Source organism: Miscanthus floridulus, chromosome 11 (genome assembly GCF_019320115.1).
Source record: "Miscanthus floridulus cultivar M001 chromosome 11, ASM1932011v1, whole genome shotgun sequence".
NCBI classification, from domain to species: domain Eukaryota; kingdom Viridiplantae; phylum Streptophyta; class Magnoliopsida; order Poales; family Poaceae; genus Miscanthus; species Miscanthus floridulus.
Window position 1 is genome coordinate 47,809,677 of NC_089590.1, and position 25,781 is coordinate 47,835,457.

At 47.6% G+C, this 25,781-nt stretch overlaps 1 protein-coding gene and 1 pseudogene across 1 annotated transcript; both read left to right on the forward strand.

Annotated features, from left to right (window-relative positions):
• The first annotated feature begins 7,155 nt into the window (after positions 1 to 7,155).
• Positions 7,156 to 13,997, forward strand: LOC136490614 (auxin response factor 9-like). Its single transcript, XM_066486820.1, has 14 exons — positions 7,156 to 7,801; positions 8,486 to 8,604; positions 8,704 to 8,799; positions 8,928 to 8,984; positions 9,126 to 9,278; positions 9,358 to 9,442; positions 9,616 to 9,706; positions 11,304 to 11,468; positions 11,797 to 11,916; positions 11,994 to 12,078; positions 12,201 to 12,369; positions 12,508 to 12,980; positions 13,068 to 13,258; positions 13,342 to 13,997. The coding sequence occupies exons 1-14, from the start codon at positions 7,753 to 7,755 to the stop codon at positions 13,472 to 13,474; spliced, it is 1,986 nt and encodes a 661-aa protein (XP_066342917.1). The 5' UTR covers positions 7,156 to 7,752; the 3' UTR covers positions 13,475 to 13,997.
• Positions 13,998 to 14,148: 151 nt separating this feature from the next.
• LOC136490615 (uncharacterized) lies at positions 14,149 to 16,411 on the forward strand (annotated as a pseudogene).
• Positions 16,412 to 25,781: the final 9,370 nt, after the last annotated feature.

Here is a 25,781-nt window from a genome sequence, read left to right on the forward strand (position 1 = left end):
AACACGTATTAGGCTAGCTACGATTGGTATAGCCGTATGGTACTGTTTTACTTGATATGCTTAATTAGGGCACATTTGGAACATAGAAATTTTACAATGATCGTATAAGAATTTTCATAAGAAACAATTCAAATCCATAGGAAAACCATATGATTCAGGATAAATTCCTACTAATCGGGGCCTTCGAAAGCATCGATCGACTAGCTAGCAACGGCCAAGTTTAATTACCAGGCAGTAGACGAGCTAGTTCAACGGATGGTGAAGTTTTCGATCTTGGTGAGGAAAATTCCGTGTTTGTGGATTCGTTTCTGAGATTTTTGGTCGGTGTGGAAAAAAAAATAGTGCCAATCTATAGGTATACCGCAAGGGCATCTTTATCTCCCTAGTTTTAATCCAATAATGTTATCTTCACCAGCTTGACAAGATCTTTAAAGAGGTGTGTGTTAGACGTCGCTTTACCTGCAGCACGAAACAAGAACAAAATCCACCCAGCCATCACTCGGATCTGGAGGCAGTGACGATGATGAGGATATGATGATGGCAGTGGAGAACTGGACATGCATGGCTCTCATCGTAAATCAGAGAGGACGCCGCGATGACGAGGATGGCACTGCGGAAGCCAACAAGCAAGAAAACTAGCAAAGCAACAAAGGTGCAACTGGATCTGACAGCTGATCCAGGCCAGGAGGCCGCCGGTGTGGGCGGCGGCAAACGGTGCAGAAGACGTCAAGTATTCAGGGCGCAAATTTTAAAAGAGAGCTCTGGCAGATCGCCAGCTACTCAGCCTCCAATGCCCTTCCCACGTTTTCCACATTACCTTGCCCTCCCGAAGGACGGTTCCGGTGTGATGGTGCATCAGGACTATCACTGCAACGCCCGCTCCTAGTTTTTTTCACACGGAGTGATTATATTGCGCATGCAAATCTTTTACAGCAGCTTCTTGTTTTAAGCTAAGGGACGTGCATGCATTTACCAACAACACTTATCCTTTTGTGTATGTTTGGTCGATCAGTGGACGTGCTTGGAGTTGGAGGTGTCCTACCCTACTTCAGCTACAGATCACTGAATATATCCTCCATGGCTCCACTGCATATTTGAAACGAAGAAAGATCCCCGACCAAGCCACGCGGCTTGTTGGCATTGCAGCCTCAGCAACGTACGCTACCTTTTTCTACCTTTCCCCGTGTTAGCTTCCGAGCAAAGCAAGTTTAATTATGGCCGTCGGGCTCTGCTAGCTTAAGCGCACAGGAGAGCACGCATCTTATGCTCCGCACTTGTTTACGTGCCAAAGTGCCCCCAGCACCAGCAGTTGTTCTCTTTGTCGATCGATGCCTATCATCAGGCATTGTTGACCTAGATAGATAGATAGATATCTGCACTCGTTGATCGTGTGAAGACTGCATTGCCTCTGCCTTCAATAACATATTAACAAAATGCACAGCATGGGTTAAGCATCATCTATCTCCGATTTGCTCTTGGCTTTTCTGCCGCTTTAGAAGATATATTGTGCCGATCGATGAGCATCTCACTACATATCCAATTCTTTTGTCGTGCGACTACTGGAGAATCAGGAAATAAGCAGGAAGAGCAAAAGAATGTGCCTAACTAGTAGCTAGCCTAAAATATAGTTATGACAAACTGATATCTTTCCTAGAAATATGCGGGCTGCTAGTATATTTATAATCTCAGGTGCATAATGCATTTCAGATCAATAATTCTGAAATTTTTTTGATATTTTCTAGGAAACACGCATGGGAGGCCAGGTAGGTGTACGGCACGAGATAATTGTGTTCTTTGACCTGTGTTTAGTTTCCTGGCAGTTGCATCTACATATATACCTGTCAATATGTGATCTTTTTTTTTATCAATCATTAACAAGAGACGTTCAACAATACCATCCCTTATTACTTCACCCGTTTCAAATTGTAACTTGTAAGTGGTTTTAGTTTTGTTCTAAGTCATCAAACCTTTCTAATTTTGATCAAGTTTGTAGAGAAGTACTATATATTAAGTAACATCTAGTATAATGTCAATAAATGCACTATCAAAGTAAATCTTGCTTGATGTTATAGATGTGTTTGTATATTTTTTCTACAAACTTAGTCAAAATTAGTGTACCTCGTGAACTGAGGGTAGCTCAGCTGGTTGGGTTCCTTGTGATGGAACCTGCCCACCCGAGTTCAAGTCCCCGACTTGACATGGATGCTCGCATTTTTCTGGATTTATTCCAGAATTTAACAGCGCTATTCTTCGAGGATCTTGTCCTTGCTTTCCTCCTCAAATTCTTTAGAAAACATTGTTATTACCAGGTATCTGACTGTTCAATTGCTTCAATAGCTAAGGATGTCCTAGGAATACGAAAACAAGAGAAGTACTACTGTACGAGCTTACCTAACTGGGCTGACAGATACACCAACATTAGTGAGCTTTTAGTAGCCAGCAGCTCAGGTGAAATTCTCACGAAAGAATTAATTCTTATATTTGATGAGTCAAACAATTTAAACTTTGACTAAAATCATATAAAAAGTGCTACACTCATGAAACAAAATAAGTACCATTAGCTTAGATATAAAATATATTTTCATAATAAATTTATTTAAAGATATAAGTGTTAATATTATTTACTATAAACTTGGTTAAACTTAAGCTAATTTGACTGGTACTGTTTTCATAATTACATTTTTTTAGATGGAGGGAGTACTCCACTACGCAGGTCATAAGAAAATCCGGAATGTTACGAAGTGCTCAGTGGTATGCATAGCACATATCTCAATTTATTTCTAATTATAAAAAGGAAGTTGATAGAACAATTTGTGTTTTTAGGAATTTAGGATACCACAAGCTGAGTTTATTGACTCCTGTTCCCTGGCAGTTCGCCAAAGCATATTAGGACAATTATTCCATTTCCACAGATGAAAGGTGCAATGGTGGTTGTAGCTTTGTCCTTAATCCATCGTATTTCGTGTGATTGGTACCAACACCACTTTATTATATTCGTACAATATACTACAAAACAAGCTAGTTGCGCTTATACTAGTCACGCAGAATCAAGAGGGAATCAGTGGGGAGGATGGTGGCCCTTGGCGATCGTCATGGGGCCATGCCGGCAGACATCATCGGCATAATAGTTTCCGTTCCGAGGATAATCAGCGAAACTTGTCTAGATACATGTAACGAGTGACTCATAAGTTAGCTCTATTTTTTTTTCATATTTTAATAGAGGAGTGAGAGAGCTAATACACGCAATTCAAGACTACGCGAGAGTATCGGCTATTTATATTATGAGCTACTTCGTACATGTTAAAAAGTTAGCACTTTTGAGAAAAGCAGCCTAGAGCTGACGTTGCGGGTGCCCCGAGTAGCGCAGCATGTGACGCTAAGCCCTCGTTTAGTTTCATCCTAATATAAAAAAAAATGCTATAGTATCTGTCACATCGAATGTTTACGGCTTATGCATAGAACATTAAATGTAGACGAAAAAAAACTAATTGCATAGTTTGGTGGAAAATTACGAAACAAACGTTTTAAGCCTAATTAATCCATGTTTAAACACTATTTACCAAATAAAAACGAACGTGCTATAATAGCCTCAAATTCTAACTTCCTATAACTAAACACTGCCTAAACTTGGCGCACAGCCTGCCTGCCAGTGGACGAACGAGTCCGCAAGCAAGCTGCTGGGTGTGGCTGGGTTGGTGCAGTCCCCGTCCAATTCCCCGCTGCCCCTTTTCCTGCGGCCTGCTCCCTCCCGGCCTCAGCTCCCCCACCGGCGACGGAGAACCCATGGCACCCATTCTATTGTTTCATGACGGCGACGGAGATTATTGTCGCAGCCTTTGTTTAGTTGGAGATCGATTTAACTAATCACGGGGCGGCAGGGAGCTAGGTAAAGCTACCAGCTAATTGGCGCGGGCAATTCTAATGCCCTAAAGCTTCCCTGCACTTGACCTGTGACCAGGATCCACGTTCTCTGACGACTTGGGATCACTTTGGGATGTAAAGTGTACTATCCTCCTCAGCTGTAGCCTTTGTAGGTCTTGTTTAGTTGGCGATTTTTTTTTTTGGAAAATGGCACTGTAGCACTTTCGTTATTATTTAGCAATTAGTGTCCAATAAAGTCTAATTAGGTTTAAAAGATTCGTCTCGTGAATTTCGTCTAAACTGTATAATTAATTTTATTTTTTATTTATATTTAATGCTTCATGCATGCGTACAAAGATTCGATGTGACGGAAAATTTTGAAAAATTTTGGGAACACTACCGTAACAAACCGTCACACGGCGACTTGCAAGGTGTGGTTAACTACAACCGCGGTAACTTTTACTATAACCCAGTTACCTACCCATATATGCATGCATGCTGCACTGCAGAGTGCAGGTGGTGGGCCGTTGGATCTCTTCACGCGATCAACGTGCACCGATCGGTAGCACGTGTACTACTCCTAGCAGACGTCACGTCAGGGACGCCAAGATGGCCACACGCATGAACTCACATGACGAAAATTGGTAAGGTTCCGTTTAGTTCTTAAAATTTTTTGCGCAGTATCTATCCCATCGAATCTTGCGGCATATGTATGGAGTATTAATTATAGATGAAAAAAAACTAATTGCACAGTTAGGTAAGAAATCACGAGACGAAACTTTCAAACCTAATTAGTCTATAATTAGACACTAATTACCAAATACAAATGAAAGTGCTACAGTAACCAAAACCTAAAAATTTTTACATCTAAACACGCCCTGCCTGGTTTTGCCTTGCTAAAAAGAACAGAGGACGAATATCAACTAGCACTAGTATTATATTGTACTATACTAATCAGGAAGCAGATGATGAGGCGGCCGGGACCCGGAGGCAGCAACCGACCGCTGCCAAAACCGAACCTAAAGCCGTCGCGCTCGCTCTCGTTTTCTGCCCGGGAATCGATCGGCAGGCGGAAAGGAAACGCACGCGAAGCCCCGCGTGGCCGCTGTTGTGGGGTCGGGTCGACAGGGACGCGCCCCCTGCTGCGCCCACTATGTAAAGATGGCAACGGGACCCCCGATCACCGATTGCCCGCGAGAAATTCCGCTATCAGGGACGGGGATGGTGCCAAGTTCATTCCCACGGAGATTAAAATGGTAGGAACTTAATCCCCGTCGGGGCTGGCGGGGACGGGACGGTTCCCTGTCCTCCGACCCCGATCCCCGTATCCCGCCCCGCTAGCAGCCGTGTACAAGGTGCGAACCAGCAAGTGAAGGCTTCCTACCAGAACCAGCTGGCAGCCGCCGCTAGCTTCCGTCTCTCATCCCACGCTGTCCCGCACCAGACGCGACGCGACTCCGCAGAGGCCGGGGCGTCGACACAGCACCGCCAGCAGTGTCCGCGGCTCCGCTTCGCCCCTCTCATCTCCCGCACCAGAGACCAGACGCGACTCCGCCGAGGCATCCCAGCGTGCGAGTCTGCTCTTGTCGTGTGTGTTCTGAGAGAACGCCGGCGGCTCAAATCCAGCCTGTTGGAGTGCTAGTAAGTGCGATGATGTTTGTAGCTTGCTAGTGCATTTAAGCCTGCTCTTGCTCCTTCCCTCTACATCTGTGTGCTACTAGATCTGTGAGTGCAATGATGTATGTACAACGTGCTGATGTATGTATTGCGTGCTTGCAATGGTGCCTCTGTATCGGAATTTCACGGTGTTCAATTTGTTATGCTCCTGCCCTCTTCTATGGCTGTCATTGAAACGGGGACGGGTTCGCCGCGGGGATCAATTCCCCGCTCGGAGACGGGGATGGGGGAACTCTGGCCTCGAAGGTTTTGACGCGGACAGAGACGGGCCCGCGGGGACGGGATGAGGAGTCATTCCCCGTTGCCATCACTCTTTTTTTTTTTTTATCCCCTCCTCCGTCCACTGTCACCCGCGCCTCGGATTCTCGACCACATTAATTGCTGCTAGAGACCGTTTTCGTATTTGGTATACGTACGTACTACGTACGTTGGGGGAGACTGGAGGAAATTTCGATGGTGAGACTTGTCCCTCGCCAGCATTTTCTCTCTCTATCTTGTCGACCAATGCTTGTTTTTTACCATTAAAATTGGGCCTTGTTTAGATCACTTCTAAATTCTAAGTTTTTTTACTCTCTCCATCACATCAAATTTTAGCCGTTTGCATGAAACATTAAATATAGGTAAAAAAAATAACTAATTGCACAGTTTAATTGGAAATCACGAGATGAATTTTTTGAGTTTAGTTGGTCCATGATTGGACAATATTTACCAAATAAGACGAAAGTGCTAGTATTGTTGAAATTTTTTGCAATCTACGAGTGGTACGTACGTAGGAGTCCAGCTAAGCAAGAGCACCAGCCTGCTTTGTGTTGGACTGTACTAATAAAATAGTAAAAAATCACACACCGTTCAGGCGTTCACACACCACATGGCAACATGACGGCTGGCTTTCCTGGTGCGGGACGCGGTTGCATGCCGGGTCGGCGAGGAACACGCTGATGCGCTCTACGAGTAGGAGTAGTCAGCTACACAGCCTAGGCATCAGGCCTCGTCGCGCGGGCCTACAGGCCAGCGGGTGCGGGTCAGCCTGACGGCAGCGGACGACGCCTGCCGGCCCTGGTACGCGTCGTCGGGGGCCACCGGCACTGTTACCAGCGGCTACACGGCCGTCGTAGCAGTAGTCCTACTTGTAGGAGTAGCAGCAAAGCAGTGGTCAGTCGAGGAGTGGCCCCAGGCGGCCCCCCGTCCTCCTCTCAGAACACGAGGCCCCAGTGCCTGTGCGGCAAGCGCCGGGGATCCCCACGACTGGACGACACGTAAAAGACAGGCCGGATCGTGCGTGGCCCGCGTCGGCCCCACCCGGGCAGCGTCGGACGCAGGGAGGTGACAGCACGAGACGGGCCACGGGCGGGGGGCAGGCCACGCTCGCCCGTACGGGTACGTCTGTCCCACAGCGCTGGCTGGCCAGGAAAGATTCGCGCTCGCGCCGTGGGGGCAGCAGCAGCCCGCGTACGGCAGTGCGTGCATCGGGCTGGTTGGGGGTCCGGCCTCCGGGTGGGGGCGCCATCCGTAGCCAGCCACTCGCCCGTGAAAGCTTTTACTTCTACGGAAAGAACCGAGCAGCGCCAACCTGTTCCCAAGTAGCCACCCCACCCAGCACCCACCCACCCGCGCACAGGGCAGTCCCCACCCATCCACCGATCCATCCCATTCCACCCGTCTCTCTCGGCGCCCTCACCCTCCACTCCGCTGCTGCCTCCTGCCTCCTCCCTCCTCCCTCCTCCCTCCTTGCCGCCGCGACCGCGACCGCGACCGCCGCTCGCTGTCGAGGCCAGACAGAGGAGAGGAGTATAGTCAAGTCCGCGGCCACCTCACCTGCCCAGGCTCAGACCTCCCTCGCCTCCCTCAACGCAAGCCGCCTCGCCTGACGCCTCGTCTCCTCCACGCCACACGCACGCCGCGCTCACCCCCGCCTTCCCTTCCCTTCTCTTCCCTTCCCCGGCGACCCGGATCCCACCGCGCCCGCGGCGCCAGCGAGCTCCGCCGACGAGTCGTCGGCCTCCCGGAGCTCAGCACGCAGGTGGGGCCAGTGAGCTGTGCAGAGGGTCTGGTTGTGCGTGTGGCCGCGGGCGTCGTCGGGGCAGATCCATGGAGCTCAGCCGCCCGCAGCGCGGATAGTGCTGCACGTCTTCACCAGCGGGTCGCGAGGACTGCCCCACCTGCTGCTGCTTGTTTGTTTCGCTAGCCATTTTTGAGGCGTCTGGTTTAAAAGACATGGCCGCGGCGATGGACGCGCCCAACCCTGGAGCGGCTGCTGGCTCAGGTTTGGGTTCTTGTCTCTAGCAGTATAGCTGAATTTCTCGTTCCTATACTATTGTGCTACGCCTTCTTTGAATTTGCTGCGGTTTCGCTAAATTGGCTTGTGCGAAACTACTGAGGCACTGGGCCCTGGATAGGGTCGAGTTCGTTGGGTGGACTTCAATAGTTGACTAATTTGTGTGGAAAACGTCGCAGAATTCTCATAATTTCAGTGGACGTCAGTAAACGGAAATTTTAGGGGAACCAACGATTTTCCTTAATAATTGGCTTGCCAACTCTCGATGATTCGTTTAGATTGTTCTCTGTCGAGTGTCGACAGAGTAGTTTCATATTTTGACCACGTTTTCTCCTTATACAGAGGCATGCGTGTCACCAGTTCTCCAATGGGGAAAAGTTTGGATCGGAGACCTATTACAAATCTAGATCTGTTACTTTGATTTTTAGTGTCTGTTTTATGTGGCTAGTTTAGCACCAGTATTGTTGCTTCTCGAATGGGGTATTTTGATGTGGTGGATTGGATCCATGTGCTCCTGTTCAGTCTGCAACTTTTAGCATTCTTCCTAATGGTTCAGATAGCTCATGATTAGTAGTTATAAAATCGAACTATAAAATAGAGAAAAAACAACTTTCTGTATGTTCTGTATTTGCTCTGATGACCCATTGATGCTAATTAATTGCTTCTATTCAGGAGGAATGCCTAGTGACGCCCTGTACCGGGAGCTGTGGCATGCGTGTGCTGGGCCGTTGGTCACAGTACCTAGACAAGGCGAGCGCGTCTATTACTTCCCCCAGGGCCATATGGAGCAGGTATTCACTGGTTTGATCAATCTTGTATTTTGTGGCGCCTCCGTGTGCACATGCATTTGGGGTTTCTTTTCCTCAAATTGTTCATGATTTCTTTTATAGCTTGAGGCTTCTACACACCAGCAGCTTGATCAGTACTTACCGATGTTCAATCTACCACCCAAGATCCTATGCAGTGTAGTCAACGTGGAACTACGGGTCAGTGTGTTTTTTAGATTCTGTCTGGTGCAACCTCCTTGCATGTGTGTTTTGGGGGATTGGTTATTCTAGGTACTGAACTGACAAATCTTATAATTGTGCTCAATCTGTTGAACTCTGCAATTCAGGCCGAAGCTGATTCAGATGAAGTTTATGCTCAAATTATGCTGCATCCAGAAGCTGATGTAAGTCTGCATAGTTTTACTCCTGAGAACATTCAAGTGTTCCTTTCATTTCTGTTTTTGGTTTGGTACTACTTCATTGCCTTTTTACATAAAATTACATGTACATACATTTATTTATTTATCCTGAATATGCTTGATCAGCAAAATGAACTCACCAGCCTGGACCCTGAACCAAAAGAACCTGAAAAATGCACTGCCCATTCCTTCTGCAAGACACTGACAGCTTCAGATACGAGCACTCATGGTGGTTTTTCTGTTCTTCGGAGGCATGCCGAGGAATGTCTTCCTCAGCTGGTTAGCATCAAAAGCATTGTATGACTCAAAGAGATTTCTTGACTAGCAGATATATATTACTGTGTATAACCTTTTGTAGGACATGTCTCAAAATCCACCCTGCCAAGAACTGGTTGCCAAAGATCTTCATGGCACTGAATGGCATTTTCGGCACATTTTTCGAGGTGTTTTGCACTATGCTTGAAAATTCCTTCTATTGAAAAATAGCCTTTCTTAATTTGTATTTATATCTCTTAATTTTGATGTAATCCGCTCTAGCGTTGCATAAACACAGAGATATTCTGTAGTTCCATTTCCATTTTTTAGTCTCATGCCTGCCTTCCCATGTTTCTTTCAGGACAACCCAAGAGGCATCTCCTTACCACTGGCTGGAGTGTCTTTGTTAGCTCAAAAAGATTGGTTGCTGGGGATGCATTTATCTTCATGAGGTACAATATCCTGACTCCCAGAGCATGATAACTGGAGAGGTTTGGTGCATTTTGCACCTGTCACCCAGCTTTTGGTTTAATTGGGGATTGTTGGAATCCGGAATCCTGCGTAGGTTGTAGCCAAAGGAGGTGGGAGGCTGGGGCTTTGGTTCCTGGCGGTGGCGAGGCTGAGACGCCGTGCTGTCTCTGTGTGTGTGCGCGTGTGGAAAGGCAGGGGTGACAGGGAGGGAGCAGGAGATTATTCAATCTCCAGCTTGTCTTTGTTAACAATAGAGTCTACGCTTTAGCCAAATCCTAACGAACACTTGAACTAATCCAACTTGACTGAGCCTATCGTCTAGGGAGTCTGGTGGCCAGGACCAGGCCCAGGTGCGTGTGCCCCTCTCAGCCAATGCATGCTGCGCCTGAACTAAGTGACTGAGATCCTATAGTTTTCAGCCATTGCATGCTGGTGACCAGGGCCAAGTCCAGGCGCCTCTCAGCCATGCATGCTGGTGACCAGGACCAGGTCCAGGCGCCTCTGAGCCACCGGTCCTGGCCACAACATCTCTCCCTCCCTCGACAAACAGCTCGTCCTCGAGCTGAAACGTATACTACGCCTACCATAACATCTCTCCCCCCCTCGACAAACAGCTCGTCCTCGAGCTGAAACGTCGGGAACGCGCCGCGGAAGGTGTTGACAGGCTCCCATGTAGCCTCCGCCTCAGGCAGTCCCGGTGGTGCCATGGTCGGCACCCTCATCCTGAGTCATCGTTGTCGTAGTCGGTCACCTCCAAGTAGAAGAGGCGCTGGCATTTGTGGCCGTGCCGGACGCCTGCTGCACGACCTGTCGCCGTGCTGCCGGTGGCGCCTCAGCTGCTCGCACTACCTGCTCCGCCCCTCGGCTCCACCGCGCCCATTCCGTCGTCTATCACCAGCCGAGCTCACCGAACGTTGCCGGCAAGGCCTCTGCTACAATTGCGACGAGCAGTATGTGTGCATCCACAAGTGCTAGCGACTCTTCTACTTGGAGGTGACCGACTTCGACAACGGCGACTCAGGATGAGGGTGCCGATGATGGCACCGCCGGGACTGCCTGAGGCGGAGGCTACATGGGAGCCTGTCGACACCTTCTGCGATGCGTTCCCGACGTTTCAGCTGTTTGTCGAGGGAGGGAGAGATGTTATGGTAGGCGTAGTATACCAGTGGCTCAGAGGCTCCTGGACCTGGTCCTGGTCACCAGTATGCATGGCTGAGAGGTACCTGGACTTGGCCCTGGTCACCAGCATGGCTGAGGAGTATAGGATCTCCGTCAATTAGTTCAGGGGCAGCATACAGTGGCTGAGAGGGGCACGCACCTGGGCCTGGGCCTGGCCACCAGACGAGCTGGAGATTGAATAATCTCTCCCGCTACCTCCCTGTCACCCAGCCTTTCCACACGCACACACACACACAGAGACACAGCACGGTGTCTCAGCCTCGCCGTCGCCGGGAACCGAAGCCCCGGCCTCCCACCTCCTTCGGCTACAACCTAGCAGGATCCTGGATTCCAACAGGGATGAACTTATATATTTCTGTACTCATTATGGATTACTTTTTACTTTATGCTGAATGGCAGAGGTGAAAATGGTGAGCTACGGGTTGGTGTAAGGAGGCTCATGAGACAAGTAAATAGCATGCCGTCATCTGTCATATCAAGCCACAGCATGCATCTTGGAGTCTTGGCCACAGCCTCCCATGCCATCTCTACTGGAACCCTCTTTTCTGTTTTCTACAAACCAAGGTTTGATATTTTTTGTTTGCTTTATCTATACATTGACTGCGGTACACTTATTAATGGACGTGCAACTATCCTGTGTATTTGACTGTACTTTCTATTTGCTAATTTCTCTCTGTTTCAAACTTCAAAGTCAATTCTGTACTCTGCTTCAGTTGTAAACAAGCCTTTTGTTTGTAGCTACTACATCCATTGAGTGATGTCTTATCCCTTGTCCTTTTCGTTGCACCAAAGTTACCTACTACGGTTGTCCTAGTTAGCATTAATGCGTGCATGTTTCGTTTCCTTCATAATCTTGCCCGCTAAACTTTATGCTCCTTTTCTGTGTTCCCAGAACTAGCCGATCTGATTTTATTGTGAGTGTTAACAAGTACCTTGAAGCTAAGAAGCAGAAAATATCTGTTGGAATGAGGTTTAAGATGAGATTTGAAGGTGATGAGGCTCCTGAAAGAAGGTATGGTTTGGACTTGCGTTCATTTAAACATTTTATTTATGCTGGGAGCAAATTAACATTTCTGTCTCTGATTACAGGTTCAGTGGAACAATTATTGGCATCGGCAGTTTGCTGGCAATGTCAAAATCTCTCTGGGCAGATTCTGACTGGAGATCTCTAAAGGTAATGACAATTTTTTTTCTTTGTTAAATTAGTAGTGTGCTATCTGCAAATTGTGCAGAGTGATTCATTATATTTATTTTCTTTATCTTCTAAATGTTAACCTAAACTGTAATTTTTACCAGGTTCAATGGGATGAACCTTCATCCATTCTTCGTCCAGATAGAATCTCACCATGGGAAGTGGAGCCCCTGGATGCAGCTAATCCACAATCCCCTCAACCTCCATTAAGGACTAAGCGTCCACGACCCCCAGCTTCACCTTGTATGGTTTCAGAACTGCCTTCAGGTTTTGGTAAGGAGTCCCTTAATACTTGTTATGAAATATGGTTCAGCTTCTAGAATGCTCAGTTCATGGATACCATAAGCATTCTTGGATATGAATACAATGTGCTCTCCTACTGTATTTGAGTTCTTGTGGCATTCATGTTAGGACTCTGGAAATCTCCAACTGAATCATCCCGTACACTCTCATTTTCGGAACCTCAACGGGCTCGAGAGTTATTTCCTTCAATTCCCACGTCAACCTTCTCATCTTCATCAAACGTCAGTTTCAATTCAAAGAATGAGCCATCCATGCTAACAAGTCAGTTCTACTGGTCAGCAAGGGATACAAGAGCTGACTCCTGCGCTGCTAGCACCAACAGAGTCATTGTTGAAAAGAAGCAAGAGCCAAGTTCTGGTGGTTGCAGATTGTTTGGAATTGATATATGCTCAGCTGAGGAAGAAGTATTACCTGTGGTTACTGCTCCAGGTGTTGGTTATGAGCAGACTGCTGCCTCTGTAGAGTTGAACTCGGATAAGCTCTCACAGCCATCTGATGTCAACAATTCTGATGCCCCAGCAGCTAGCAGTGAGGGTTCACCTCTTGAATCCCAAAGCCGGCAAGTGAGGAGCTGCACCAAGGTGGTTTTATATCACATTAGTTTTTTCTCATTGTGTTCTGTTCTTGCTTGTGGTTCACTGGGTAACTGATTAATGTTGTGCAAACAGGTAATTATGCAAGGAATGGCAGTTGGAAGGGCTGTAGACCTGACAAAGCTTAGTGGCTACAGCGATCTTTGCCAGAAGTTGGAGGAGATGTTTGACATCCACGGGGAGCTAGGTTCCACACTCAAGAAATGGCGGGTCATTTTCACTGATGATGAGGATGACATGATGCTTGTTGGGGATGATCCTTGGGAGTAAGAACCCTTCATCTCTGTATGAACGAGTACTTTTTTCCATTATTGAAGTCCTAATCCCTGTGCATTGCATCTTTCTTCAGTGAGTTTTGCAGAATGGTGAAAAGGATTTACATTTACACATATGAGGAGGCAAAGAGGCTGACATCCAAGTCGAAGTTACCGGTTAGCAGTGACAGCAGCAAGCTGAGCACTGTAAACTCACTGTCTAAATGACTCTATCAACAAAGACTGCAGAGTGCTAACGTCCCTCTAATTTTGTTATTTCCACCATTGATTATGGGGGTAAATGCCCATCATTGCTCCGTGGGCTGAAGTTTTGGAGGCCTTTGGACTTCCATGCCAGCATGAGCCTCCTGGAAGAGGCACTCTGGCATCTGTGTGCCATTTCCCGTTTGTCTGTGACGTCTAGTAGGAGTATCCATGGCTTGAAGAAAGAACTGGTCAGCTGCAAGATGGACGGACGGTGCCTTTGCCTCTCCTTCGACTACTTAGCTAGTAATTAGTACTATGTATGTAATGAGTGTATATAGTGCCATTAAGATGCCCATGCCCTGGTATTGAGGTTCGGGCATTTGTATGCATCAATTGTGGTTCCGTAATTGTTATCTTTAGCAGTAACAAACCTGAGGGTGTAGGTGGTCAGGTGGGAGATGTTTCTTTCAGCAACAATCTTTGCGGAAGTGATCTGTATATAGTCTACTGTTTAATAAGCAATGCTGTGCAACTTGTGCTCCTAGCCTTCGCACCATACAATGGCGCTTTTCTTGTGCCGGATGTGTGCTTGATGACTGGCATTTGCCCGTGCCTATTGTTGTCTGAGGAGCGAGAACCAGGGGACCAGTCTGCAGTGTGCTCTGCCCTTTGTGGCCTCATCAGTCCAAAAAAGAAGAGAGGCGTCAGTTGTGCTCCTGTTTCAGAATGTATCATATCAGAATCCAGAACCATTGTGATGAGAAACGTTGTGCCGTGTTCGATTTATTCATGTGGCCGCTGGTTACGCGTCAGGCTCCACAACAATGGTTCAAACACAGCCGCTATTTTTGTAGCACACTTATAACCGCTAGTTGTGTTTGTCTCTGGGGCCACTAATATCAGGAAGGACACCCCAAACTACGTGCCAACGGGCAACGGGTGCGTGCTACTTGCTTACACATTTTCATATGCTAGTTGCTTACTACTTCTAGTGCCGGTAGGGCAGTCCACAGCATGGCAGATATATAGCGATGAACGCATCCCTTAATGGTAAGTTATAGTAGCTTTTTGTAGTTTTACGGTTAAAAAATATAGTAGTTTATTCTAAAAAAAAATATAGTAGTTTTTTGTAGTTAACATATCCTGTAACTTTATTTCTGACTCGGCAAAACTATACTTACTGGTAAGAAAGAACAAGTTTATCGAGGATTCTTCCTATTAATGCGGGATGTTTAGGCGCATGCACATACTGTAAGACAAAGCAGGCCCGTGGTCATTTGGGAAGCAGTACCATTGACAGCTTGGTAAGTATATACAGAATTTGTCTATTGTGGAGCAATGCTGCTGTTGCTTCAAACTCCATGTAAATCATTTGAGCTTCAATCTATTGCAGGTGGATCGTGTGAAAACTGTTGTCTCCGAAGGTGTCCGGGAGATCTGGTTGAGCAGCGAAGATACTGGTGCTTATGGTAATCTCGATCCTCCTTTCATACTAGAGCATTTGAAGTAAATAGCTGCCGTTTTGTGTCATCCCTCCGTTTACTCTTTCCTCCATGTTCCTGTGCAATCTGGAAGTGATTCTGTTTTAACGGTATAGTTTAACTTCAACTCTTGTTCTGGAAAGCTTTTTAGCAGCAAACATACAACATGAATATTCTTTGTTTCTAACTTATATCCAGTGTCTTAACCTGGATCTGACTCAGTCTATGATTGCACATCCCAGGCAATGAATCGTGAATACACTGTTGGCGAGTTCAGAAAGGTAGTTGACACTCTGTGTGAGCTTGTCCCTGGAATGCAAATTGCTGCAGATACTATCTGTGGCTTTCCTGGTACGCTAAGCAAGTTCTCAGTTTAGCAATTCGCTCTTATTATTTATAAGTACATCTGAATGATATTTTATTAATTGAATGCCACAAAAGATGTTGCTGCTAATAGTTTGCACTGAACTGACATCCTATTTTCAGGTGAGACTGATGAAGATTTTTCTTAGACTGTTAACCTCGTAAAGGAATATCTATTCCCTCAAGTCCACATTTAACAGTTTTACCCCAGACCAGGTAAATTGTTCTTTCTCAAGCCACAATATTCTGTAAAACTAAGTCTTGGTTGCTGATATTCTTTTCCTACATGTACATCTACAACGTGATTTTTGTAGGGACGCCTGCTGCTAGGATGAAGAAGGTACCAAGCAATGAAGGGAAAAAGCGGAGTCGTGAATTGACTTCAGTTTTCGAATCATTTTCACCATACCAAGGAATGGAAGACAAAGTAGAGAGGATCTGGATCACCGAGATTGCGACTGATGGTGTTCACTTGGTAAGTGCATACCAATTCTTGTCACTGACCGCTAATCATGTTCATGCCCGGTGCAAAGCTTACCCTGAAATGATCTTTTCCTGCACAGGTTGGACATACCAAGGGATATATCCAGGTGCTGGTAATTGCTCCAGATAGCTTGTTAGGAACGTCAGCAAATGTGAAGATCACATCTGTTGGACGATGGTCTGTCATGGTGATGTGATAGAAGGATCTGTTGCAGTAGGAGAAGCACCGAAGCAAACTAGTGCCAAACTGCAGAAAGAAGACATACAGCAACAGGTGGAGGAAGCTGGTTGTTGTGCCACTGACTCTTGTGGCGCCTGTGCATGCTCCAATGAGGCACAACAGTTTGGCCCAGAACGATGTGAAGACACGTCTCATGCCCCGCAGACCTGTGGTGATGTTTACTCGTCAGGAGGCACTCCAGACTAAGCGTAGAGGGAACTGCGAAAGAAAGTGACAGCAGTGCAGCACATTTACTAGGGAAGGAACAGCAGGTGAAAGTAAATTAGGAGAGGGGCAAGTATAAATATTGACACGATTTTGTGGTAACACGGTTTGGCCGTCAGCTTTGCTGTAACGATAGCCCCGCTTGTAAATTGTAATCCTTACCAGCGAGATTTCATCGTCATCCTCCCCCTAGGCTAAGGCGGTGTTCGTAACTTGTACTGGTTGTTCTCGAACGTGTCGCTGATCAATTTTGGCGGTTTGTTTACTCGATCTGTTCTGTATGTCGTCGCAAAATTGTGCCACTATACAAATACATGGTTGCGCCAGCAGATGCTAGACTGGCTGGTCTAGCACTCCGGATAGCACCCTCGTGGTTCGATCCTCCAATGAGACGAATTGCGGTGTCGAAGGTAAAAAATTCCCCACATCTATCCCACGTTATCCAAAGCACATGTTTGTGGCACCGATCTAATCACAGGGTAACGAGCCGCTGAGCGCGGCCTGAGGGCGGGCGGACAGGGCGGTGGCCCTGGGCCCCAATCCCAGGTATATACGTACTATAGTATTCAGTAGTATATCCGTTGCTTGGTTAAGACTCAGCAGTGCAGTTTGCGTTGTTTGCTAGCCAGCCCCAGAAGGCCTTCGGCAACTCCCGACTCCTACTATCTGGCTGACTCCTATACTAGGCATAGCTCTGACTGCTTCGTATGAACCAGGACACGCAAGCACGAGTAGATGAATTAATATGATCGCAGAGATGGTCTATACATAAGTTTTTTTTAAAGAATAATTCAAGCACTTCAAGAGATTCAAACAAGTTGGTGATAGTTGTTGTCGAGGAACCAAAACATACCATCATTAATGACTTCACATCGAGGAACGCTAAAAAAATTAAAATATATACGAATTGTTTCTTATGAATATTGCTTTTGCATATGTAGTTAAGTGTTTACCAATAATATTTCTTATATATAATATAAGCGTTTTGTTCATATGTATATAAGGGCCCCTAAATTTAGGTTTTGCCCTGGCCCCCTAAACACTCGGGGCCGGCCCTGGGAGTCACCTACCTTAATGCGAATGCTGAGGGGCACATGCAATCTCTCCGGAGTCCGAGTTTTTTTAAATACATAGTTGCAAACAAGTTTTCTCACAGCCTTCTGATGCTGCATCAAGGATCAGGGTTTGGTGAAAGTGAAGAACATGATGTTATTTGCTACTGTGTTTGGAATAATAATTTGGTAGTGCACCCATACCCAAGGCTTGACTTCGACTGTGTGTCATCACTTTTTTTTTTGGAAGAAAACTGTGTCATTACTTTTCTTTTGAAAGAAAACTGTGTATCCTCACTCGTCAGACAAAGATAACCGAAGAAGTGAGCAGGTACCAAATAAACAGGCCGGAGGAAAAAAAAAAGCAGGCACCAACAAACAGGCTGAAGCACAAAATAGGGAAAAAAAAAATCAAGCAAAATGAATGTCGGGGCAGGGATACATTTTCAGAGATACGCGCCTTTGCATCTTTGGGACAGAGACAGATACGAACGGTCGATCCGTGAAAGGACTTGGAATGGGCACTCACCGATGGTATACGTCCATCCTCTGCACTGGCAGGCGGCAGGCCTGCTGGGCACGGCCAGTCGCCCAGTCCGCCACCGATCCTAACACCGTCGTCGACGGTGAAGAGTAGCTGTGCAGTGTGCACACAGCCGCAGAAGCGACCAGGAGATCCAGCCCCCGGCCCCCGCCGAACTACGGCATTGTAGTTGTAGGCGTCTTGCTTAGTCTCTAGGAGATACGTACGTACCCTTGCTTGCCCTTGTGTACGTAGACACAGACACAGCGCCGATCACTTCCTTGGTCCTTGCCAAGTTGTTGCCATGTGCGCGGGACGGTGCGTTCATATATCTTGTACCGTGGACAAGCGTATCCTACAAACAAGTGGTAGTGGCACGTACGTGCACCGTGTCAGCTCGTGTTTGGCCGTTTTTACCAGCCATATCCCATCTTCTATTTGCGGATGATAGTATTTTCTTCACGAGAGGAGATGCCAAGAACCTTCAAGCTCTAAATGAGGTGCTGCAAACTTATAGTGAAGGATCGGGTCAGCGAATTAATTTTGAAAAATCTTCGGTTTTCTTTGGTGGAAGGACAGGCCTGGTGCAAGCGGTAGAGTCTTACCGCATGTGACTGAAAGGTCCCGGGTTTGAGTTGTGGTCTCCTCGCATTGTATAGGCGAGGGTAACGCTTGCCACTGACACTCTTCCCCAGACCCCACACAGAACGGGAGCTCTCTACACTGGGTACATCCTTTTTCAGTTTTCTTTGGTGATCATTGCCCAGAGCATATCAAGGACGAATAATGACGTCTCAATGTCCGTTGTGAGGCCATACGAACCAATTACTTGGGTATGCCATCTTAGGTAGGAAAGATCTCCTACAGATATATTTAATTTCCTACCCCACCGTATGTGGAAGAAAATAAGAGGATGGAGTGACCGCCCCCTCTCAAGGGATGGTAAGGAAATAATGTTGAAGTCAGTTATCCAAGCTATCCCATAGGCTCTGTTCGCTTCTCTTATAATCTGTTTTTTCAGCTTATTTTTTTTAGCCAGAACAGTGTTTTTCTCTCACAACAAATCAGCCGGAACAGTGTTTCAGCTTGTTTTTTCAGCGAAGCGAACGGGGCCAACAATTTGTGAGCTGCTTCTGCTTACCAGCTACAATTTGTGATAGAATGAGGACAACAATATTGAACCACTGGTGGGGAATTGAAGATGGTAAGAACAAATTGCATTGACGATCCTAGGAATGGTTAACGACACCAAAAGCCATGGGTGGTATGGGATTTCGAGATATGGAACTCTTCAATCAGGCAATGCTAGGAAAGCAATGTTGGAGAATTCTTACAGTACCTGATTCACTGTCGACTAAACGTGCTCGGCAGTCCACCGAGGGATATACCCACGATGGTAGATTTGTCGTAGAGGTGAGCGAGATCAGGAGCGGGATGGTGGCAAGACACAAGATTTAGACAGGTTCAGACCGTCAGCTTTACGTAATACCCTAATCCTGTGTCCCGTCGGTTTGTATTAGTTATCATATATTATTGCATGTCTTTTGAGGGGGTCCTGTACCCGCCTTATATAGCCCGGGGTAGGGTTACATGCCGGTTAGGTTAGAGTCCGATCGGGTAAGAGATAATCTATACATGGAATCATACATTCAACATATCCTAACAGATTCTATGCAATCTTTGGAATGTCGACGAGGTGCCTCGCGGCGCGCGCCGAGCTGTGCCGTGCACCGCAAGCCTCTGTCTTATGGGCTGGATCGCCCCTATTGGTGCGGCCCATGTAGTTTGCCGTAGGTACCTGGGGTCAGACCCCCCCCCCCCCTCGCAGCTAGTCCCCGAGCCTTGTATCCGCTTGGTGACGTCGTCTTGTTCAAGTCCAAGCAGCTCCACTGATGATCCGAGCAATAAAAACCGAGACCGACCAGTTCGACTGGTGATTCGAGCGGTGAAGGTACGTGCCGACCAGCAAAACTGGCCTGCCGACCTGTTGAGTCTGCTGCCGACCAGCGCAACCAGCCGACAGACCTCGGACTTAGCCAAGTGAGGTTCACCAATAGGATGTAAGGAGCTCCAGAGAAAAATTCGAGAATTCTTGGTCGGTGAAGTGTACACACTTAAGTGCTAGTTGCAAATGCGTCGATGACGTGGTCACCAGAGCAGAGCAAAGGCATTAAATAACAAACTCGATGTAGTCAAAGCACCATGGAGAAGAAACAGTACATGCACCGCAAGGTGCATTGTACACTATGTAGTCCCCGAGCCTGTTGGAAGATGAATAAAAAATGCAGTCCCTAGCGTAGCTGCGAAAGCAACCAGTCCCCGGCGTAGCCAAAGAATCCAATGATCGAAAAAATCAGTACATTCACCGCAAGGTGAAGTGTACACACTTAGTCCCTGAGCCTGATTGAAGATGAAGGTATGAACCTTGTAGCAAGGTCAAAGAAAAAGCCTTGAAAATATGCCACCTAATTGGAGAAAATCTTCCACGGAGTAACATCCAGAAAATCACAAAGGCGCAATTAACGCCTCAATTATCGGAGCAACATGTGAAACCGAACCGGCCGTTGTATCTTCCAAGTGAAGGAGACCGTGACGGCCCACAAGACGGCCCATTAAAGGCGTCTACGGAGAATTAGGAGCGACGCGCATTAACCGTACACAGGCGTGTGCGCGTGGCGCATCGGTTGCGCGAGCAAGCGCGCGTGGTGCAACACCGTTTCCTAGAAACCCTGGAGAGGAAGGGGCGGAGGTGAACCAATATAAAGCACACTCTGCCCCGTGGCGCATTCCATTTCGCTTGAGCGGTTGCACAGTTCTCTCGTCTTCTTCCTCGAGCGACCTAGAATCACTCCGCCGCCGCCACCACCCACGCCTGTCCTTGAGTACCCTAGCCCAGCACGCAGGTAGAGCGAGCACAGCGAGTCCCTAGATCCAGTTCCAAGTAATGGCGCCTTCCAAGAAGTCGCGGAAAATGACCGCTCACAACAAGGAATGGGTGGCTTCCACCAGCACCCAACAGGATCTAGAGGAGTTGGTGTTTGATGGAGTCCTTCCCGATCAAGCGACGGCCGCATGGCAGCCCACCGTAGGTGAGCTCTATCCATCCCCTAATGACGACGAGCTTGTGGTATTCGAAGATTTCTTTCGCCGTGGATTTGGTTTGCCGGCACATCCCTTCTTCCGCAAACTCCTTGCGTACTATGGCATATGCCTCATCCATCTCAACCCAAATAGCATACTTCATCTCTCAATCTTTATCAATCTGTGCAAGGCGTATCTCAGCATTGAGCCCCATTGCAATCTTTTTTGGTACCTCTTCCACCTCAAATCTTTTTCTAGAGCAAAAGTTGTCGGTGCAACATATCTTGTGCTGTGAGATGGGAAGGTGGCAGAGTACAAACCCATCCCTCTAAGCACATCGAACAAGGGGTGGAAGGCAAAATGGTTCTACACCGAAAACATAGAGTTTGGACTTTCTGGAGATATTGACTCTGAACAAAAAACTAATCCAAACTGGTCGGCGAGACCGAGCAGTGATGAAATGGTGCAAGTGGAGGAGCTTCTGGATCTTCTTGCCCGTGTCAACACCAATGGGGTAGAGTGCACCCAGAACTTCATCAGTCGTCGAATCCAGCCATGCAAAGAAAGGTCTCATTCGGCCTATGAGTATCGGCAGGAAGATTTCGTGCGGGAAGCGCCTGAGGCGATATACAATGAAATTGACGGACGAGTGGCGAAGTTCTTCACCATTAAGAAGACTACGGAGATAAGGCACCCTCAAAGGGCCTTTGGTTTGATGAATCCACCTCCGGAGGTAAGGAATTTCAAATAGTATTGTCTTGTATTTTCGCTGCCCGTTCTTTGCCTGAGACCTGTTTGATGATTTGCCATGCAGGACCGGAGGGCGTACATCTCTGATGTCCCAAACGGGACATGACCGACTAGTGAAGACCGATACAAAAAGCCTCGGACTGAAGCTGAGATGGCGGCGGTGATGCGTAGGAGGACGATGAGTAGCTCATCAGACGGGCGAGAGACTACCCCAAGTCCTGGCCAACGCATCCTGCACAGCGGCAAGGAGACAATTCACGAAGCGTCGGTGGAGAAGAAGAAGAGAAAAGTGGCAATGCCACCCCACCGCGAACGCGGGATTAGCATCAAGGACTCCCCGCCCCGCCAGTGCTGAAAGTACATGCACATGTCGGAAAGTGAAGACGATGATCCGGAGGACACAAAGATGCTATCCTCAAGGGCTGCCCACAAAGGGCTTGCTGCCCCTCCTCCTCTGGCAAACAAGGGTCCTAGCTCGGCAATGGGCGCCGAGCAGACACAAAGCCCTGGTTGGTAGGCAGAAAGTCCTGCCGACCAAGTTGGAGCTGAAGTCCTCAACAAAAGATGCTCGACAGTCCACCGAGAGGGCTACCCACGATGGTAGATTGATTGGTAGAGGTGTGCATGATCAGGAATCTGATGGTAACAGAGACACAAGACATAAGATCTATACAGGTTTAGGCCGTCAATGTGACATAAAACCCTACATCCTGTGTCTGTTGGTTTGTATTGATCTAGATGACCATGTAGCTATCGACTAGGAGACCCCTGCCCTCCTTATATACTCTAGAGAGGTAGGGTTACAAAGAAATATCCTATTTGGTATTACAATATCTAATAAATCACATCTTCTTTAGCCTTGCGTTGCACGCCTTGATCGTGTGGGCCGGCCCACCTCTGATGGTGCAGCCCATGTCTTGTCTTGTGGGTACCGGGGGTCATATCCTCCACAGCTAGTCCCCGAGCGCCTTGTATTCGCTTGGTGACGCCATCTTAAACAAGTCCGAGCAGTTTAACACGAAGTCGATCAGTTTTGCTGATGACCTGGATGGCGAAAATCGAAGCCGACCAGTTAATCGGGTGACCTGGGCGGTGAAAGTCGAAGCCGACTAGTAAAACTGGTGACCTGAGCGGTGAAAGTATGAGCCGACCAGTTTAACTGATTAACCGATCTCGGACTTAGCCAAGTAAGGCTTGTCGGAACGATGTAAGGGGCTCAAGATTAAATTGAAAAAATTCTCCAGGCGAAGTGTAGCCACTTAGACTCCGTTTGCGAGGAATCATCCATGACTTAGTCAATAAGGAGGGTAAATCAAGAAAAGAGCACTACATTCACCGCTAGGTGAAGTATAACCACTTAGTCCCCGAGCCTACTAAAAGATGAAGAAATAAATCTTGTAGTAGGGTCAAAGAAAATAAGCCTAAAAGCTTGCCAACGTCATCTGTCATGTGCATATCAAGACCCCAGACGTGCTACCCAAGATCAGCACCCTGATCCGAACAGCATGGAGCAAGTTGATAGCACACCGATGAGACGTAGCAAGATCCGACCACCAAGGGAGTCCCCAACTTAGCTGGCGACTCTTGCACGAAGAATCCGAACGCCGAGGAGTCCCTAGCTTAGCTGGCGACGCTTGCACGAAGAATCCGAACGCCGAGGAGTCCCCAGCTTAGCTGGCGAGCCCCCAGCGTAACTGACGATGAAGCGACGAAAAATCCAAATGCTGAGGAGTCCCAGCTTAGCTAGTGAGCCCCAGCATAGTTGACGATGAAGCGATGGATAATCCGACCAGTTGGTTGGCGAAGAATCGAGCACCGAGCAGCCCAACCAACTGGTCGGCGACGAAGTAAGTGCCGAGTAGAAGTGGACGTCGAACAGTCAGACCAACTGGTTGGCGATGAAGTTCATGAACCTAGCGGTCCGACCAATTGATTAGCGGAGAAGTCCGAAGGCCAGGTGGTACGACCACCCGGATGATGATCCTGCAATAAATATGTAGAATGGGTAGTACACGATGTAAAAATAAATATATAAACTCAGCGATGAAGGCAGCAGAGCGGAATAGATAAACATTATGTTTGTATAAAGTGTTCATATTTTAAATATGAATATTTTCCTTCCAGTTGGTTCTGTATTGTATCACTAGCCCCGACTATCCCAAGTCCCATAGCGCGGAGTGGCCGGCACCCTTGTACGCGTAAGAGAAAGAGCGTCGCCAAGGAGCTGCTGCTGACTGCCCATAACGCAGAGCGTGACTCATGCACGTGTAGGAGCGAAGTCGAGGACATGGCCGCTTCTGGATAACACAAGTGAGAACGTGACTGGTCGACGAGTTTACGGAGAATATGTTCAAGATATTGCATTATGGAGCATCTCAAACAAAGAGATATTAAACGTGGAGAGATTTAATTATGGAGAATCACCGGAGAAATAATAATTGGAGAAGCATGGCGAAAACTCGGAGAAAATAATTGGAGAAAGCTGTATTAAATGCAGATATAGGAGAAATACTTAGCTTTAGTCAAAACGTCTTGTCGGCGGTGTTGACGAAATTGCCCAGCCCTTGAGCTTTCTGGCATGTCATTATGGCGGCGTTCTTCGCGGCGATCATCATTGCGATGCGATAGGCGATCGGAGCGAGTAGTCTGGGTGACTTCGTCCTCATATTATTGGTCGGCCTTAGGCAGATCAGATTTAGGGAGATCGTAGCTGCATACGATTTGGTCAGAGAGACGATGCGACATGGCACTTTAATAGCCGGCGGAGTAGAGTAATCGGCGTATATGATGTCCGGCTCGCGTCTACGCAGCGGAGTTGTAGGCGTAGTTGAGGGCGAGGACCGATGAGTCATGATGGAAGACGAGATGATCGCCGCTGTGAATAACCATAGAAGCGTATGTAGATACACAGAGACATAAACATGCAATATGATATTAAATTAGAAGAAAGGAATAGGACTTAGCTGGTCAACAAGCCGCCGGGCGTGTTTTGCTTGGGACCTCCATGCATGCATGCGTGTATGTGTGTATATGTATATACTCCCGTATATATGCAAGCCGATTAGTGCATAGCACTGTATATCATGTGTCCTCCTTTTTGCTTGTAACACGTGCACGATCGTGACCACGGACCGCCGCTCGTCGTAACGGAGTCCTGTTGCGGGCCCGCTTGATGTGCGTGGTGGTACTTGGTTCCGTGATGATCCTTCCGTCGAGGGTGCCGCGCTTGGGGCTCGTCGACGAGGCTGAGAAGCCAGTGCCTGGAGCTGATCCGAACGGGACCAATTTCGCACCAAATCCGATCGATCAGATCAGATTTCATTGGAGCAGAACTGCCAGCGTATCGGCGGCTGCTGTTTGTTGCGCCGAGTCCCGCCGGACAAAGATGACGAGGAAAGCCCCCATCTTGATCGGACGTCGCGGCGGTCTTGCTGGTGTACGATTCAGCACCTCCCCGACGGCGGCCTGTACGAGCGGTTGTACGCCTAGGGCCGTCGTCCAGAACGTGTTGTTGATTTTGAGGTACGTTATCAGGTTCGTCGGAGGATCAAACGCACATCTCTACCTGGCGCGTCAATTGTCGACAAAAGATGCTCGGCGGTCTACCGAGAGGGCTACCCACGATGGTAGATTGATTGGTAGAGGCACGCGTGATCAGGAACCGGATGGTAACAGAGACACAAGACATAAGATTTATACAGGTTCAAGCTGTTAATGTGACGTAAAACCCTACGTCCTATGCTCTGTTGGTTTGTATTGATCTGGATGACCATGTAGCTGTCGACTAGGGGACCCCTGCCCCTCCTTATATACTATGGAGGGGTAGGGTTACAAAAAAATATCTTATTTGGTATTATAATATCTAATAAATCATATTTTCTTGTAGCCCTGCGTTGCACGCCTTGATCGTGTGAACCGGGCCACCTCTGATGGTGCGGCCCATGTTTGTGGGTACCGAGGGTCATATCCCCCACATTCACTTTGTGCCAGAGTGCTCAAAGGGTGTTATTTTCTAAACTGCACATTTTGGGATGCGCCTCGGCCAAGAAGCTCTTCGTTCACATGGCGTAGCCTTATGTATGGTAAGGAAATATTGATGAAAGGTATTATGTGGAGAGTAGAAAATGGACAAAACTATTCGTATAAATAA

What these genes read in the sequence shown, in the direction of transcription:
- LOC136490614 (XM_066486820.1), top strand. Translation starts at nt 7,753, where the DNA reads ATGGCCGCGGCGATGGACGCGCCCAACCCTGGAGCGGCTGCTGGCTCA. An exon ending in CCCAGGGCCATATGGAGCAG is followed by an intron (nt 8,605 to 8,703) that starts GTATTCACTGGT and finishes TTTCTTTTATAG; the next exon opens with CTTGAGGCTTCTACACACCA. An exon ending in CTGACTGGAGATCTCTAAAG is followed by an intron (nt 12,079 to 12,200) that starts GTAATGACAATT and finishes AATTTTTACCAG; the next exon opens with GTTCAATGGGATGAACCTTC.